Source organism: Phyllobates terribilis, unplaced genomic scaffold (assembly GCF_046119375.1).
Source record: "Phyllobates terribilis strain yellow unplaced genomic scaffold, ASM4611937v1 Scaffold_1__5_contigs__length_1240528914, whole genome shotgun sequence".
In the NCBI taxonomy this organism is placed as follows: Eukaryota; Metazoa; Chordata; class Amphibia; order Anura; family Dendrobatidae; genus Phyllobates; species Phyllobates terribilis.
Window position 1 is genome coordinate 99,179,700 of NW_027362761.1, and position 15,652 is coordinate 99,195,351.

A 15,652-nucleotide genomic window follows, 5' to 3' on the forward strand; every position below is an offset into this window, starting at 1 on the left:
GAATTCTCTTGTTGGGTTTTCTTTTCTCTTCTTTTTTTTAGCTTGATATTGATAATAAAATGCAGGCAGACAAAACATCTTTGTTTTAGAAATTTTTATGGAGTTTTAAGTTATTTGGTGTTTTTTTTCACATGCAATGTGTATGGATTTTATTTATAGCTTTTTTTTCCATAGGCTATTTGAAAAACCTTATTAAAAAAAGCTGTGCACTAAGATGGGCGGAGAAGGGTCATGACTCGCACGTTGAAATGCAACTCTTGGGAAAACATGCTTTGAAATATTTATGGACAGACTGCCCCCTTCCAAGAGAGGGATTGGGAGACATTCTCCTAGCCACTCTACAAACCAGACGTGCATTGATTCCAATCCGAGCACCCACTTGTAATTTCATAGATAAAATATCAATAGGACTTATCCCCTACCTCTTCTCGCCTGACTTTATAGATCCCTACGAACTGTGGTCCTCCCTACCACAAAAACCCATTTCACATTTGCTACAAGGGAAAATTCCGTGTGTTAACGGTTGGCTATTGGCGGCTGGGAAACGCCCCCTCAATCATCTACAACATCTACATGTTGCCCATTATATGAATTCGACCTCAAAATTATCTCAAACCCGCACCAAATGGCTCTGGCTGGAGATCCTAACAAAAGTTAACCATCCTGTCCTGAAAATTGTATCTAAACTTTACTCTAATCTCACAAATATGGCAGATAATGCCTTTCCGTTATTTCTACACTCCTGGGAGACTGAACTAAATATCCATCTCTCTCCACAGGATAAACAAAAGATATGCCTCCATTCACATGGTTTTTCACGATGTGTGGTATCACAGGAATTGGCGTACAAATTGCTCTCGCGATGGTACTACACGCCTGATAAACTTCACCATTTGGGGCTAATTAACTCCCCTCAATGCTGGAGGTGTGAGGGAGCGCAAGGCACTTTGTTCCATATCTTCTGGTATTGCCCGGCCCTCCGACAATTTTGGTCTGGGGTTATGGGGGTTATGCGATCTCTCAAACTATTTGAGACAGATCTGACGGCTGCGGAGGTGCTCTTATCCCTTCCCACAGATAACTTTCACCCAAAAAAGCATGAATTGGCCCCACTGATGCTAGGGGCGGCAAAACACCTGATAGCCCTTAAGTGGAAACAGCAAACCCCACCGACGCTAGAAGAATGGAAATGTAAAATGAGAGATCTATTCAGGTTAGAGGAACTGACGAGTTGGGACTGTCTGACCCATAACAAGTTTAGGAAGATCTGGGCCCCGTGGACACAATATATGGGGTGAGATCGCCTCCTGGTCCCTGGGTGTGTGGGGGACGCCGCAGTGGTCGACTGAGTGGCCAGCCACCGCTGGGTGTTATGGGTGGCAATACTACTCATATATATTGTCAAATCTTGTAAAGTTACCCGGGGGCACGCTGCCCTATAGAGTGTTAGCTTGGTGGGGGGCGGGTATTTCGGATCTCTCTTATGTATACTCAAAATCGGTACACCTTAAGAAATGGTTTAATTTCAAGAATACGCTAATACATTACTGATACTCTCCTGTAATTGTGAATGTTTTGACTTGTTTCATTTTGCATTATCTCTTTGTTTGTTAAGAGAAAATTGTTAAATTCTGTATTTACTGTATCATAACTGTGTGACTCAGTGATTATGCTTTCTCTGCTAGTGGAACTAATTTTTGTCGCTGAGTTTCATGGTATTTCTTCTTTGATTCTAAATTTAAAATAAAGAATTGGAAAAAAAAAAAAGCTGTGCACATTATTAGGGCCCCAAAAAATGCTAATGCACAGTAAAAGGGACAAAAAAAAAAGCATGTGCTACACGGGGAAATGGAAACATCAGTTAATAAGTGGCTTGAAGTTGGAGGCGCATATAGTCCCATGGACACAGCTAAAAGTGTTTGCTAAGCACTGCAAAGATTTGGATGTAAGAGATGTGGCACATGTTCTTTAGGTAGATTAATCGTCTAATGCCACATGTGTGACATTGCAGTACATTATTATACTACTAGGACCGTTCAAAGCAATTTAACGTTTTTGTTTTTTTTGCTTAGAAACAATGTCAAACATCCAGAATCGGCCATGTGGGACAAAGCAATATGAGCAGTGGATTGTTGCCACCCAGAAGGCATGCCACACAGTTCAGCTGGAAGACAAGACCATGGAGAGTCACATCTGTAGCACGCTGTTCACATACACTGAACATTTACGGGTACAGTATCCCATTTGTGGATATCTTTCTACAACATTACTGCTACTAGTATTATTATTCTAATGCTGCTGAACCACAGACATTATGCAATTCTTGTTACATAGTGCAAAGTCTTATGGAGCTCATTCACTCATTAAGGCCCAGTACACATTGGGGATGAGTTACTAAAGCTGTCTAGCAATGTGAACATAGACTAGATCAGGTGACCCCAACCTGTGGCTCGCGTGCCCATGATGTGTGGCTCGTGACTGTGTGCCAACTTATTGTATACTGGTGAGAGTAAAGGGAAGGAATGAATATGGAAATCTGGAGATGGTATGATACGGACAGTTAGATGGGTGCTTGAAGCTGGATGTAATAGTATAGTGTTAGTGCTTGATGCAAGAATCGCACAGAGGTAAGGTAAGTTTTTATGCCCATAAGGGATTGGGGTACAAGGTCTTCGTATACTTTCATTACATTTTGGTAATGGGGAGCTCTAGGTGTCACGTGTGTGTTTGTGTGTGTGTGGGAGAGGTGGCACTGCACATGACTTGTGACCATCTCTCAGATCTGAATGTGGCTCTCAAGATAAGAAAGGTTGGGGACCACTGGAGTAGACACTCTGTAGTAAATGTACCAGATTTTATCTATAGACTGTCTAGTTTACCTTTATACCATCAAGTAGTTGTCTTTGTGTGGCACAAATGAGGGTGCACAGGATCTTGATCCACTCACTTTCCGACAGTTCACACCTCATTGTTGTAAAACCTATATAGAACACCTAAAAGATGTAGTACAGGCATGAAAGACAGGCACATGAAGACAGAGTTCTGGCTTCGCTAGCCTAGTAAATCGGCTCAAGCGTGTCTGTGCTTAAAGAAGTTGTCCACTACTAGGACAGCCCCTTCTCATACCCCATGCTGGGGGTTGATAAAATAAAAAAGCTTCTACTTGCCTCCCGTGCCAGCGCTGTTCCAGCGGTGTCAGCACTTGCGGTCCCGTGGCTCTCGCGGGGGTTCCTCTTGATGATCGATTTGTCTGAAGGCTGGGCCAGTGATACCTTCGCTGATTGGGTGACAGGCTCATGTATCATAACAACCGCACGAGAGCCCCGGGTACGCAAGTGCCGACACCGCGGGAATCGCGCCAGCACGGAAGGTGAGTATAAGCTTTTTTATTTTATTGGCTCCAAACATTTAGATCAAGAAGGGGTTATCCTAATATTGGACAACCCCTTTAAGTTCTCCCAATACTTTTCAAGTGGTCCAGGTCCACTTATGTTTTATACCCTTATTCGGACATTAAAATCAGACTGCGGAGAAGATATGAGCAGTGGCAGGGACTGTCAGTAATGCCTGGGAGGGTTTGGAGGAGTGGCATGACTGCAACTACTTAGGCTGGACTCGTGTGAGTAAATACCGGGCAGGACTAGTCTGGCCTCAGTAGTTGAAGACACATAGTCCCATACTCCCTCATCGGTAGATAATTTAAAAAAAAAAAAAGGGCGACTTCATTTTTATATTTTTTACTTTAATTGTTAAACTTCTTATGGTACTTTGAACTTGCAGTTGTTTGCTTACACTAAATACTACAGTATTGCAGAATAGAGTGAAAATTATGTTTTACTGTGAAGTCCACCCACACAAGAGGACTAAGATGACAAGATAGGGGTTAATAGGAAGATTTAGGAGGCTCCTATTTGATTTGCCCATATCACTGCATCATTTTAATTTGTAGCTTTGTTTTTTGTCTTATAAATGCATTGTTTTTCTACTTAACAGAAATTTAATGATTCCCTTATAATTAATGATGATGCTCGTACAAAAGATGCCTTGGAGTTCTTACAAAAGTTTTTCACAGATATCAAAAATGGGACTTTTACTGAGATTGAACAGTACCTGGCAAAAAAATTTGAAGGTAATATGGCTAAACATTGCCATAAATGAAAATAATAATATAGTGAATTTATTTCTATCTATGAACTAACACTTTTTTCAGACAGAGCTGCAATATTAGTTCCCTGCCCTTACATCTGGAGTTTGTCTTCCCAATAATTAGGAACATTCCATAATCCGGTAACCATCAGGTCCCATCAGATATTGATGAAAGGAAATGCACTATACAATTATGTAGACTGCATAGAATGTACATAATCTGTTTTTAATATTTTATTTTAACAATTTTTTAGACTACAAAATCTAACCTATTAAGTGTTTTAGACTGTTTAATAACTGATTGAAGCAACTGTCAGTTGGGTAAAAGTACAACCCAGTCATTTTAAATTAAAAATAGATGGGTCTCTTACACCCAATGAGACTGGCATACTTACTTTGATAATCCATCTCAGAATGGCTGTACAATCCTATTTGAAAGTTTTCCCATCTGATAATAAAGTTAGCATTTTATGAGTCTCTGCCACCTAGCCTGATTCATAGCCCCTCAGTGTCCCTCCTCCCGCTCATATGTCATACTGCTCAGTACAAGCTGCAGCTGTCAGATTGGGTGAGCCGAGATTGAATACACTTAGACCAGCCTGATTCATAGCTCCTCAGTGTCCCTCCTCGCTGCTCATGTCATACTGCTCAGTACAAGCTGCAGCTGTCAGATTGGGTGAGCCGAGATTGAATACACTTAGACCAGCCTGATTCATAGCTCCTCAGTGTCCCTCCTCGCTGCTCATGTCATACTGCTCAGTACAAGCTGCAGCTGTCAGATTGGGTGAGCGAAGATTGAATACACTTAGACCAGCCTGATTCATAGCTCCTCAGTGTCCCTCCTCGCTGCTCATGTCATACTGCTCAGTACAAGCTGCAGCTGTCAGATTGGGTGAGCGAAGATTGAATACACTTAGACCAGCCTGATTCATAGCTCCTCAGTGTCCCTCCTCGCTGCTCATGTCATACTGCTCAGTACAAGCTGCAGCTGTCAGATTGGGTGAGCGGAGATTGAATAGACTTGGACCCATAAGCTCTCACTCAATAGCTGGAATAAAACTTAAAAAAAAAAAAAAAAGAAGAAGAAAAAAAATTATACAGCTATTCTGCGATTGACTTTGAAAGTAAGTACATCAGGCTTATCAGATCGAAGAGCTCTTTTAACAATGTTTATAGTGTGTATTGTGAGATGTGGTGGCAGTCAGGCTTTAAAAGTATGTTTGTAATTTGTTGCATACAGTTCGCATAAGTTAAAATTATGGGACTCACAGAACTATCTGCACATGCTGCAGAAATATTCCCATTTTTAGATAAAATATCTTGGTCATGGAAATGTTCTTTAGCTGTATCACACTGCAATGCTAAGCTGTACATTTCCTATCAGCACTGTAATGTGCTTGGAATGTATGCACTCTTAGGCTATGTGCGCACAATGCGGTTTTAATGCGTTACCGCTGCTGTTTTTCCGCTGCGGAAACTCATTAAAACAGCTTGTCAATAGGTCTGCCATGTAGAGCAATGGTAATCCGGATGTCCTGTGCATATAATGCTGAAATTTCTGCTCAGGATTACTATTTTGACAATAACCGCAACATTACCATTTCTTTGGGAGTTTCGCCGCGAATTTGCGCCCATTGACTTGCATTGAATCGCAGCAAACCCGCAGGTATGATATCTATACCTGCGGATTTTCTGCGTTTCAATGAAAGTCAATGGGCGCGAATTCGCGCCAGAAATGCGCTGCGGGTGGTACCCGGGTCGAGAGAGGAGGCTATTACTCCTCTCATCTGACCGCCGCTCTGGCTGATAACAGCGAGAAGCGACATGGATGGGAGGAGCAGCAGTCTGCTCTTCCCAGCCCGCTTTAAAAAAAAGAATAAAAAAAAGTAAAAATAAAATAATATACCTCTATACTCACCTGTCTGGCTGCCCCAGTGTCCTCCTGGTCCCCAGCGGCGATGTCTTCAGCCCAGCGGCCAGCAGTATACTGTGCTTCCAGGACCTGCTTTTATGTCAACGATCAGCTGATGGTCGCGTGTGACCATCAGCAGATCGGTGACGTCAGCAATCAGCTGACCCTGGGAACATTCTCAAGAATGTTCCCAGGGTGATAAGTTCACCAGGGCTGATCAGCTGATGAACCCCAGTGACCTCCTGCACAGCAATGTACACGGACAGGAGTGATTTTACACCCCTGTCAGTGTACAGTGCTGTATTCTACAGCTGTGACATCAGTGATTGCTTGATTTAAACTAACTATCAGACACATTTTAGCTATTTTCCACCTGGGCTGCTAAAGTGATAAACCATTGTTACACAATTAGTATTTGTTTCTTTTAAAAATATTGGGCTTTTAATGTTTAAAAATATTTTTCACAAATGTAATTTTTCAAATTGAAACATTTTTTAATTGCCCAGAAATGATTTTTTTTGTGTCTGCTATAATTTTCCATGGAATTTTTTTTTATTTGCTTTTTATTTTTCTTACATTTTTTTTCTTTGTTTTATTTTATTACAACCAACTTCTTAGAATGTCAGAAAATACTTTTGGAAACTTTTTTTTTACTGTGTATTTATCATGTAATTGGAGCTGTCATTGCTTCCATAACAATCAGGTCTCTCCTGGGTGTATAAAGACTTAGCAGCTCTGATAACGGTCAGTGATATGTATGCACAGATCCCAAAGAGTTATGATGGGCACCTGCCCTGCAGCGCCAGGAATTACTGTGCCGCCGCTTTTCCGCCATGTCTTTAGAGTGCTGCAGAAGAAAGTATGAATTTTCCAATGTCTTATGATGACTTGATTAAATCTATATTGTATTCACCAGATTCTGATATAATAATCTTTTCTTATAGATGAATTACCATTATTGGAAGAAATTTCTGAAGACAATGAAAACCCGAAGCTGGAGGAACTGCAGTTTATCTTAATTGAATCCTACCAAGAGAATCCAGATACTCGCACCCTTCTCTTTGTGAACACCAGGGCATTAGTGGTGGTAAGAATTTATATATCAAATTTCTGTTGGTTGTTTAGATGTAACCCCTTAATGACCACAAATGATGCTTTTTTTACTGACTTGAAGAATATTATAGCACCCCCCAATGGACAAAAATGCAATGGGTGTCAGCTATATACTATAGCTGACATCCTATTGTATCGTTCCCAATCGGTGTTAGCGATTGTGGCCGTTTAATCTCCTAGATACGGCTGTTAATAGAATCTAGATGCTTAATGCAAGGGGGGCTCCCTCTTAAGCTTATCAGCACCCAGCAATCCTAATAATGAGGCCCCTGATGATCACCATGGTAAATCAAAGCCAAGTAATTGCCACAGGTATGCCAGCTATGGGTGGCCATTTAGGATGTTGTCCACATTTTAGTAAAAAAAAAATAAATATAATTTTCATTCCATATTCCATTAAAGGGGTTGTCCATTACTTTAACATTGATGACCTATCCTTAGGATAAGTAATCAATGTCTGATCGATGGGGATGCAACACCCGGAACCCCCACCAATTAGCTGTTCTCTGGTGTATGCGGCATACAGAAATGCTCAGTTACAGAGCTGCACAGCACAGCTCCGTCTACTATATAGTTTCCACAGCTGGCACTACACATCTGCCCCCTACTCAAATCAATAAGAGGAGGTTGTGCAGTATCCAGCAGCGGCCACCATACAATAGACAGAGCTGTGCTGTGCAGCTCTGTAACTGAGCAGTTCTAGCCACCACAGACACCAAGAACAGCTGATTGGCGGGGGGCGCCAGGTGTCGCACGCACACCGATCAGACATTGATGACCTATCTTCTTTAATCCTGTAAAGCACGTGCAGGAGTAACAAACTTGCTGACAGCAGTTTTGAATACTTTCAGGGGTGTTGATTTTAAATGGTATAATTTTGGAGGCTTAGCATGAATATTTGGTTATGAGTGTATTAGTCAAATTTCCCTTATTTTTATAAATAGACACAAAACTTATTGATCTAAATATGTTACTAACATAAAGTACAATGTGTCACGAAAAGCATTCTCATAATCACTGGGATCTGTTGAAGTGTTCCAGAATTCTTGCCACACAAAGTGACACTGGTCAGATTTGAAAAATTGGGCTTAGTCACTAAAGTGTTTAAAATGGTTGTATCATACATGCCAGTTATTACCTAACCACAGGGTAGATGATAATTTGCTGATCGCTTAGAGTACCAACTCTGGAATGCCCAATCTGAATGAATCGATTGTCCTGCATGCTCACATCAGTCAATGGGACTGCTGGAGATAGCTCAGCGCTCTACTAGGATATCTTCTGCAGTCTTACAGACAATGAATGGAGCAGTGGTGTGCAGAATCTAAGATATCCTTAGCTACCAATCTCTATTAATGGGTGATTTACACTAGGGGAAATTAAATCACTATTAATATACTGATGTAGTGTTAGATTGGTGCTTCACTTTTGTGTAAATTACTCCCAAAGATGTTCACTTTAAGATTTTGTGATGTCTGATATCTGTATGCAAAAGAAAACAGACATAAAAATACAGTATCACACTGCAAGCTCTAAGACATGTGTAAACATTGAACATTTTTGTTTTGAATTCTTTTGATTCTTGGTACACATTTTGATCAAACTGTGGAAGCCCATCTGCCAGTGACATGGCAACCTCATCACATGGGACCTTACATTTAGGCTATGTGCCCATGATGCAGAAATGCTCTGGATTTTTCCTGAGCATTTCTGCATCTCCCTGGCAGAAAAAACGCATGCGGATTGTACATGTGGATTGTACATGCGGATTTTACATGTGTTTTTCCTGCCAGGGACATGCGGAAGTGAAGAGTTCTTCACATGCATTTCCGCATGCGGGTTGACAAGTGCTTTCCAAGCGATTTTAGCATCACTTGGAAAGTGCTTGACAACTTGGTCACACTATATAAATCCATGCAACCGGAATGGATTTATATAGTGTGACCGAAAGAATGGTAAAAAATAAAATTATACTTACCTTCTGATGGCCCCCAGTGTCCTTATCCGATCCGTCCTGGCTTGCCGGCAGCTCGCGATAGTCTAAAAGGACCTGCCGACGTCAGCTGTCGCGTGACCCGTCACATGACTAAATGACGTCATGGAAGGTCCTTTTAGACCACCGCAAGCTGCCGGCAAGCCAGGACGGATCGGGTAAGGACACCGGGGGCCATCAGAAGGTAAGTATAATGTATATTTTTTTATTTTATTCTTTTTTTCACAGGTACTATGGTACCCGGGTCTGGAGGAGAGTCTCCTCTTCTCCAAACCCGGGTACCATCCGCACATTGAACCGCATGATATCCGCATGTGCATATGTAGTGATGCGGATGTCATGCAGTCCAATACAAGTCAATGGCAGCAAAAACGCCGCAATTCCGCAAAATAATTGATAGTGCTGCGGATTTTTCCGCAGCGAAAATTTCCGCAGCTGTGCACAGCACATGCGGATGATCATTGGTGAACATGGCAGATCTTCTACCAAGCGTTTTTAACCACTTCGCGCCAGAGCCTGTTTTTGCCTTCGTGACCAGGCCAATTTTTTCAATTCTGACCACTGCCAGTTTATGAAGTAATTACCCTGGAACGCTTCAACGTATTCCCCTGATTCTGAGATTGTTTTTTCGTGACATATTGTACTTCATGATAGTGGTAAAATTTCTTCGATATCACTTGCGTTTATTTGTGAAAAAATCGGAAATTTGGCGAAAATTTTGCAATTTTCAAACTTTGAATTTTCATGCCCTTAAATCAGAGAGATATGTCACACAAAATAGTTAATAAATAACATTTCCCACATGTCTACTTTACATCAGCACAATTTTGGAACCCAAATTTTTTTTTGTTAGGGAGCTATAAGGGTTAAAAGTTGACCAGCGATTTCTCATTTTTCCAACAAAATTTACAAAAACATTTTTTTAGGGACCACATCATATTTGAAGTCACTTTGAGAGGTCTTTATGACAGAAAATACCCAAAAGTGACACCATTCTAAAAACTGCACCCCTCAAGGTGCTCAAAACCACATTCAAGAACTTTATTAACCCTTCAGGTGCTTCACAGGAATTTTTGGAATGTGGAAGAAAAAAATTAACATTTAACTTTTTTCACAAAAATGTTACTTTAGACCCAATTTTTTTATTTTCACAGGGGTAACATGAAAAAATGGACCCCAAATTTTTTTGTGCAATTTCTCTTGAGCGTGCTGATACCCCATATGTGAGGGATAACCAATGTTTGGGCGCACGGCAGGGTTCGGAAGGGAAGGAGCGCCATTAGACATTTTGAATGTAAAATTTGTCTGAATAATTAGCGGACGCCATGTTGCGTTTGGAGAGCTCCTGATGTGCCTAAACAGTGGAAACCCCCCACAAGTGACACCATTTTGGAAACTATACCCCTTAGGGAACTTATCTAGATGTGTGGTGAGCACCTTGCACCCCCAGGTGCTTCACAGAAGTTTATAATATTGAGCTGTAAAAATAAAATTTTCACATTTTTCCCACAAAACCGTTTTTCATCCCTTAATTTTGCATTATCATAAGGGTAATAGGATAAATTGCACCATGAAATTTGTTATGCAATTTCTCCTGAACACGCTGATACCCCATATGTGGAGGCAAATTACTGTTTGGGCGCATGGCAGGGTTTGAAAGGGAAGGAGCGCCATTAGACTTTTTGAATGTAAAATTTGTTTGAATAATTAGCGGACGCCATGTCACATTTGGGGAGCCCCTAATGTGCCTAAACAGTGGAAACCCCCCACAAGTGCCACCATTTTGGAAACTAGACCCCTTAGGGAACTTATCTAGATGTGTGGTGAGCACCTTGCACCCCCAGCTGCTTCACAGAAGTTTATAATATTGAGCCGTAAAAATTAAATTTTCACATTTTTCCCTCAAAAAATGTTTTTCATTCCCTAATTTTGTATTATCATAAGGGTAACAGGATAAATTGCACCATGAAATTTGTTGTGCAATTTCTCCTGAACACGCCGATACCCCATATGTGGAGGCAAATTACTGTTTGGGCACATGGCAGGGTTTGAAAGGGAAGGAGCGCCATTTGACTTTTTGAATGTAAAATTTGTTTGAATAATTAGCGGACGCCATGTTGCATTTGGGGAGCCCCTAATGTGCCTAAACAGTGGAAACCCCCCACAAGTGCCACCATTTTGGAAACTATACCCCTTAGGGAACTTATCTAGATGTGTGGTGAGCACCTTGCACCCCCAGCTGCTTCACAGAAGTTTATAATATTGAGCCGTAAAAATAAAATTTTCACATTTTTCCCATAAAAAATGTTTTTCATTCCCTAATTTTGCATTATCATAAGGGTAACAGGATAAATTGCACCATGAAATTTGTTGTACAATTTCTCCTGAGTACGCCGATACCCCATATGTGGGGGAAAACCACTGCTTTGGTGTACGGCAGGGTTCGGAAGAGAAAAAAGCGCTATGTTGGCTGGGATAGGCAGCAGACACCATGTCACATTTGAAGAGTCGCTGACATGCCAAAACAGCAGAAACCCCCACAAGTGACCCCATTTTGTAAACTACACCTCTCAAGGAATTCATCTAGGGAAGTAGTGAGCATTTTTTAATTTTTAAATTTATACCATTGGGCAGTGAAAAAAGCATAATTATATTTTTACCACAAAAAAATGTTTTACCCTCAGATTTTACATTTTCACACAGGGCAATGGGTAAAAATGGTGCCGAAATGTGTCACACAATTTCTTCTAAAAGTGTCAATACCCCATATGTGGCTGTATCGTACCACTTAGCCATACGGTGAGATTTGAGGGGGAAGGAGCGCTATTTGACAATTGGAGAACAAATTATTGTAGAATAGGCATTTGGATTTGGGAGCACAAAATTTTCTGAATTTCTTTTGGGGGGCAAGGACCATTTTGCTTTTCCAGAGCCTTTCTGCTACCAGTAACTTGGAAGTCCCTTATATTTTTAACAGATGATGGACCTGAGTGGGGACTAGCTTTTTTTGAGGACTGAGTTGAAGCTTTTATTGGGAACATTTTACGTAACATTTATCCGGCGCGCTATGCTGAGCACTTACATCGGGGTTTCCATCTAATTTTCCAAGTGATGTAATTCAGATGAAACCCCTGCAGGATCCATTCACTGTAATGAGGCAGCAGAGTTACTCTGGACTCCGTCTGGCCTCTGTTTAGTGGTGTCCTTTTTTTCAGAAGTGCACAAAACTGTGGCCAACCGCACTTTTATGCACGCCTAAAACAAATGACACCGTGGGATCCCAGGCTAGACGGCATCCACAGTGGCCTATATCTGCCTCATTACAGGGAATCTTCCATCATGGGTTCTGGCTGAATCACGTATTTCAGAGATTTACACGGAAACTCTGGTGTAAGTGCTCAGCGCAGAGCACAGGATAAATGTGAGCAGAGCCTTACTGGGATCTTTGGGAGACATAATAAACAAATCAGTAGCAGGTGAATAATATTTGTTTTATTTATTTTTTATGCCGTTCCTAGTGTGATATAACTGATTAGATTACTTTATTCTTCGGGTCGGTGCGATTACAGAGATACCAGATTTATATTGGGTTTTTATGACTGACAGCTGTCACACACTAAAATACGCTTTTTTTTGCAAAATCTAGTTTTTGCATCACCATATTTTGAGAGCTATAATTTTTCCATATTATGGCCGATAGAGTCATGTGACGGCTTGTTTTTTGCGGGACGAGTTGAAATTTTTTTTGGGCATGTGACATTTTTTGATCGCTTTCTATTCCGTTTTTTGGGAGGTAAAGTTAACAAAAACAAACACTTCAGGAATTGTTTTTTGAGGTTTTTTTTATGCCGTTCTGCGTGTGGTAAAAGTGATCAGGCAGCATTATTCTTCGGGTCAGTACGTTTACAGCGATACTACACTTACTGTATTTTTTTTATGTTTTGGCGCTTTTACACAATAAAACAATTTTATAGAAAAAAAAATATTTTTTTTGCATTGCTTTATTCTGAGCGCTATAACTTTTTTATTTTTTGGCTGATGGAGCTGTATGGCGGCTTTTTTTTGCGGAACAAGATGACGTTTTCAGTGGTACCATTTTTATTTCTATTCTGCTTTTTGATCGCATTTTTTTCCACTTTTTGTTTGGCGATATGATGAAAAAGCATATTTTTTTGCTCCGTTTTTTATTTATTTTTATTACGGTGTGCACAGAAGGAGTTAATTAGTGTGACAGTTTTATAGCTCGGGTTGTTTCGGACGCGGCGATACCAAATATGTGTACTTTTTTGGGTTTTGTAATAATTTACGGATTTATTGGTTTAATATTTTATTTATTTATTTTTATTTATTTTGTGATTTTTTTTTTTAATAGTTTAAAAACTTTTTTTTTACTTTTTTTTACATTTTTACTTAGTCCCTGTATGGGACATTAATTTTTATTTTTCTGATCACTGATCTCATGTAATGTAATACACATATATTACATTATATGAGATCTTCACTGACTGTTTCAGTCAGAGTCTCCTGTCTGACTTCAGCTACATACAGGCTGAAGTCAGACAGGAAGGACACCATATATGGCAGAGCTGGAGGCGGTCATGTGACCTCCAGCTGCCATAGCAACCCCAGGTCCTCAAACGAAACGGAGGTCTTCGGAGGTAAGTAAGACGACCCCCTCTCTTCCTGCTGTCTCCTATATGCCGCGATCACTATAGATCACAGCATATAGAAGACAGCAAAGGGTTAACATCACTGGGACCTGATCTAATCAGGTCCCGATGATGTACCCTGTCAGAGCTAACGCTCTGCACCGGAATCGCAGTGCTTGCAGGACCCTGGGGGTGCTGAGCACTGCGAGACCACCCACCGTTTTTAAACGTCGGCACTGCACAGAGCCCGGCAAGCGCCGACGTTTATCTACAGTGGGCGGTCGGGAACCTGTTAAGCGTTTCTGCAGCGAAATTGCTGCTGCGGAAACCCTTAAACGCTTTGTGGGCACACCACCTAAGGCCACATTCACACGTTCAGTATTTTCCATCAGTATTTGTAAGCCAAAACAAGGAATGGAGCAATCTGAGGAAAAGTATAATAGAAACACGTCACCACTTCTGTATTTATCACCCACTCCTGGGTTTGGCTACAAATACTGATGTAAAATACTGAACATGTGAACGTGGCCTAACAGATTTATCTTTCTTGAGCATAGGCTTCAGAAATTACTGTAACTACTAGCAGATTAGATCCAGGTTTGAATTTCTCTAACTAAAAATGTATGGTCCCATCTAATGAAGTGGCTTTGTCATTGGCAGATAGGCTCACCCATCTGATCAAAATGTGTACTTGGCACCTCCAAATTTATTAGTATAGTAAATCTAGTAATAATGCAATTTAAAATATTATATTTAATATCTGCTATTGTAGTTTTTGCTTGTTCGATTTTGCATTTCAGCCATAGCAATCTATATCTGGGCATTTATTTTATATTGTTTTTGCAGTTGAATGTAATCATTCCTACACTAACATAATTCCATGTTTAATTTTTAGGCTTTAAAGAAATGGATTAATGAAACTCCAGAACTCAAGTTCTTGAACCCGGAAATCATAATTGGAAGGAATAGAAGACATGATAAATTGGGTAAAAGAAAAATACAAACAAAAAAAACAAGAAGAAATACTTGACACATCTGGCATTCAGAACCATTTTTAGTGCCTCATGCCACTACAATACACTAAAAATTGTGGTACCTAATTTAATAAAGTAGCAATGGCCTTGAATAGGGTAGTAAGGGCTTTCCAAAACACCAGATCTGAAGGAAGTAAAACTTTATGGGCATGATGTGAGTTTCATAAAACTGTGTGTTAAAAAAAAAAAAAAAAAATACACTACTCACAAAAAGTTAGGGATATTTGGCTTTCGGGTGATATTTTATCATGAAAGGAGAGCATTTAAGTAGAAGCATGCAATGCTGATTTCCTCGTCTCAAAAATGTATTGAAACAAAAGCCAACAACAGTGGTGGGAATACCCACTCAAAAATGTCAATGTCTCAATAACTTGTCAACAGCATGAGACATCGTGGTTAAGCTATAATTGATGCTCAAGGCCACATGACAAGTAGAGTTATATTCTACTTATACATGGCGTTCCACTCTTTCTGAAGGGCGGTCCTCGGGTCATTGAGGTTCTGGGGTACAGAGTTATAAGCCTCTGCGTGGCGACTCAGCTGATCCCAAAGGTTTTCTATGGGATTCAGGTCTGGAGAAAGTGCAGGCGATTCCATTTGAGGTACCTCAGTCTCCAGCAGCCATTCCCTAATGATGTGACCTCAATGAACTGGAGCATTGTCGTCCATGAAGATGAAATTAGGCCTGTGTTGTTCATTCAGAGGCACAATGGATTAATGATGTTATTCAAGAAGTAGAGGCTTTTCACTGTACCATTCACAAAGTGTACGGCAGTTCTGTATTGCCTAGACAAACCTGCCAACA

At 40.6% G+C, this 15,652-nt stretch overlaps 1 protein-coding gene across 1 annotated transcript in view; it reads left to right on the plus strand.

Moving 5' to 3' along the window:
* RIGI (RNA sensor RIG-I) overlaps window positions 1-15,652 on the plus strand; it is a 100,096-nt gene that overhangs the window by 63,741 nt on the left and 20,703 nt on the right. The window contains exons 13-16 of the mRNA XM_073664886.1: window positions 2,073-2,230; window positions 3,994-4,129; window positions 7,003-7,145; window positions 14,709-14,799. Coding sequence (XP_073520987.1) covers window positions 2,073-2,230; window positions 3,994-4,129; window positions 7,003-7,145; window positions 14,709-14,799 — 528 coding nt within the window. The remainder of the gene's footprint in view (window positions 1-2,072; window positions 2,231-3,993; window positions 4,130-7,002; window positions 7,146-14,708; window positions 14,800-15,652) is intronic.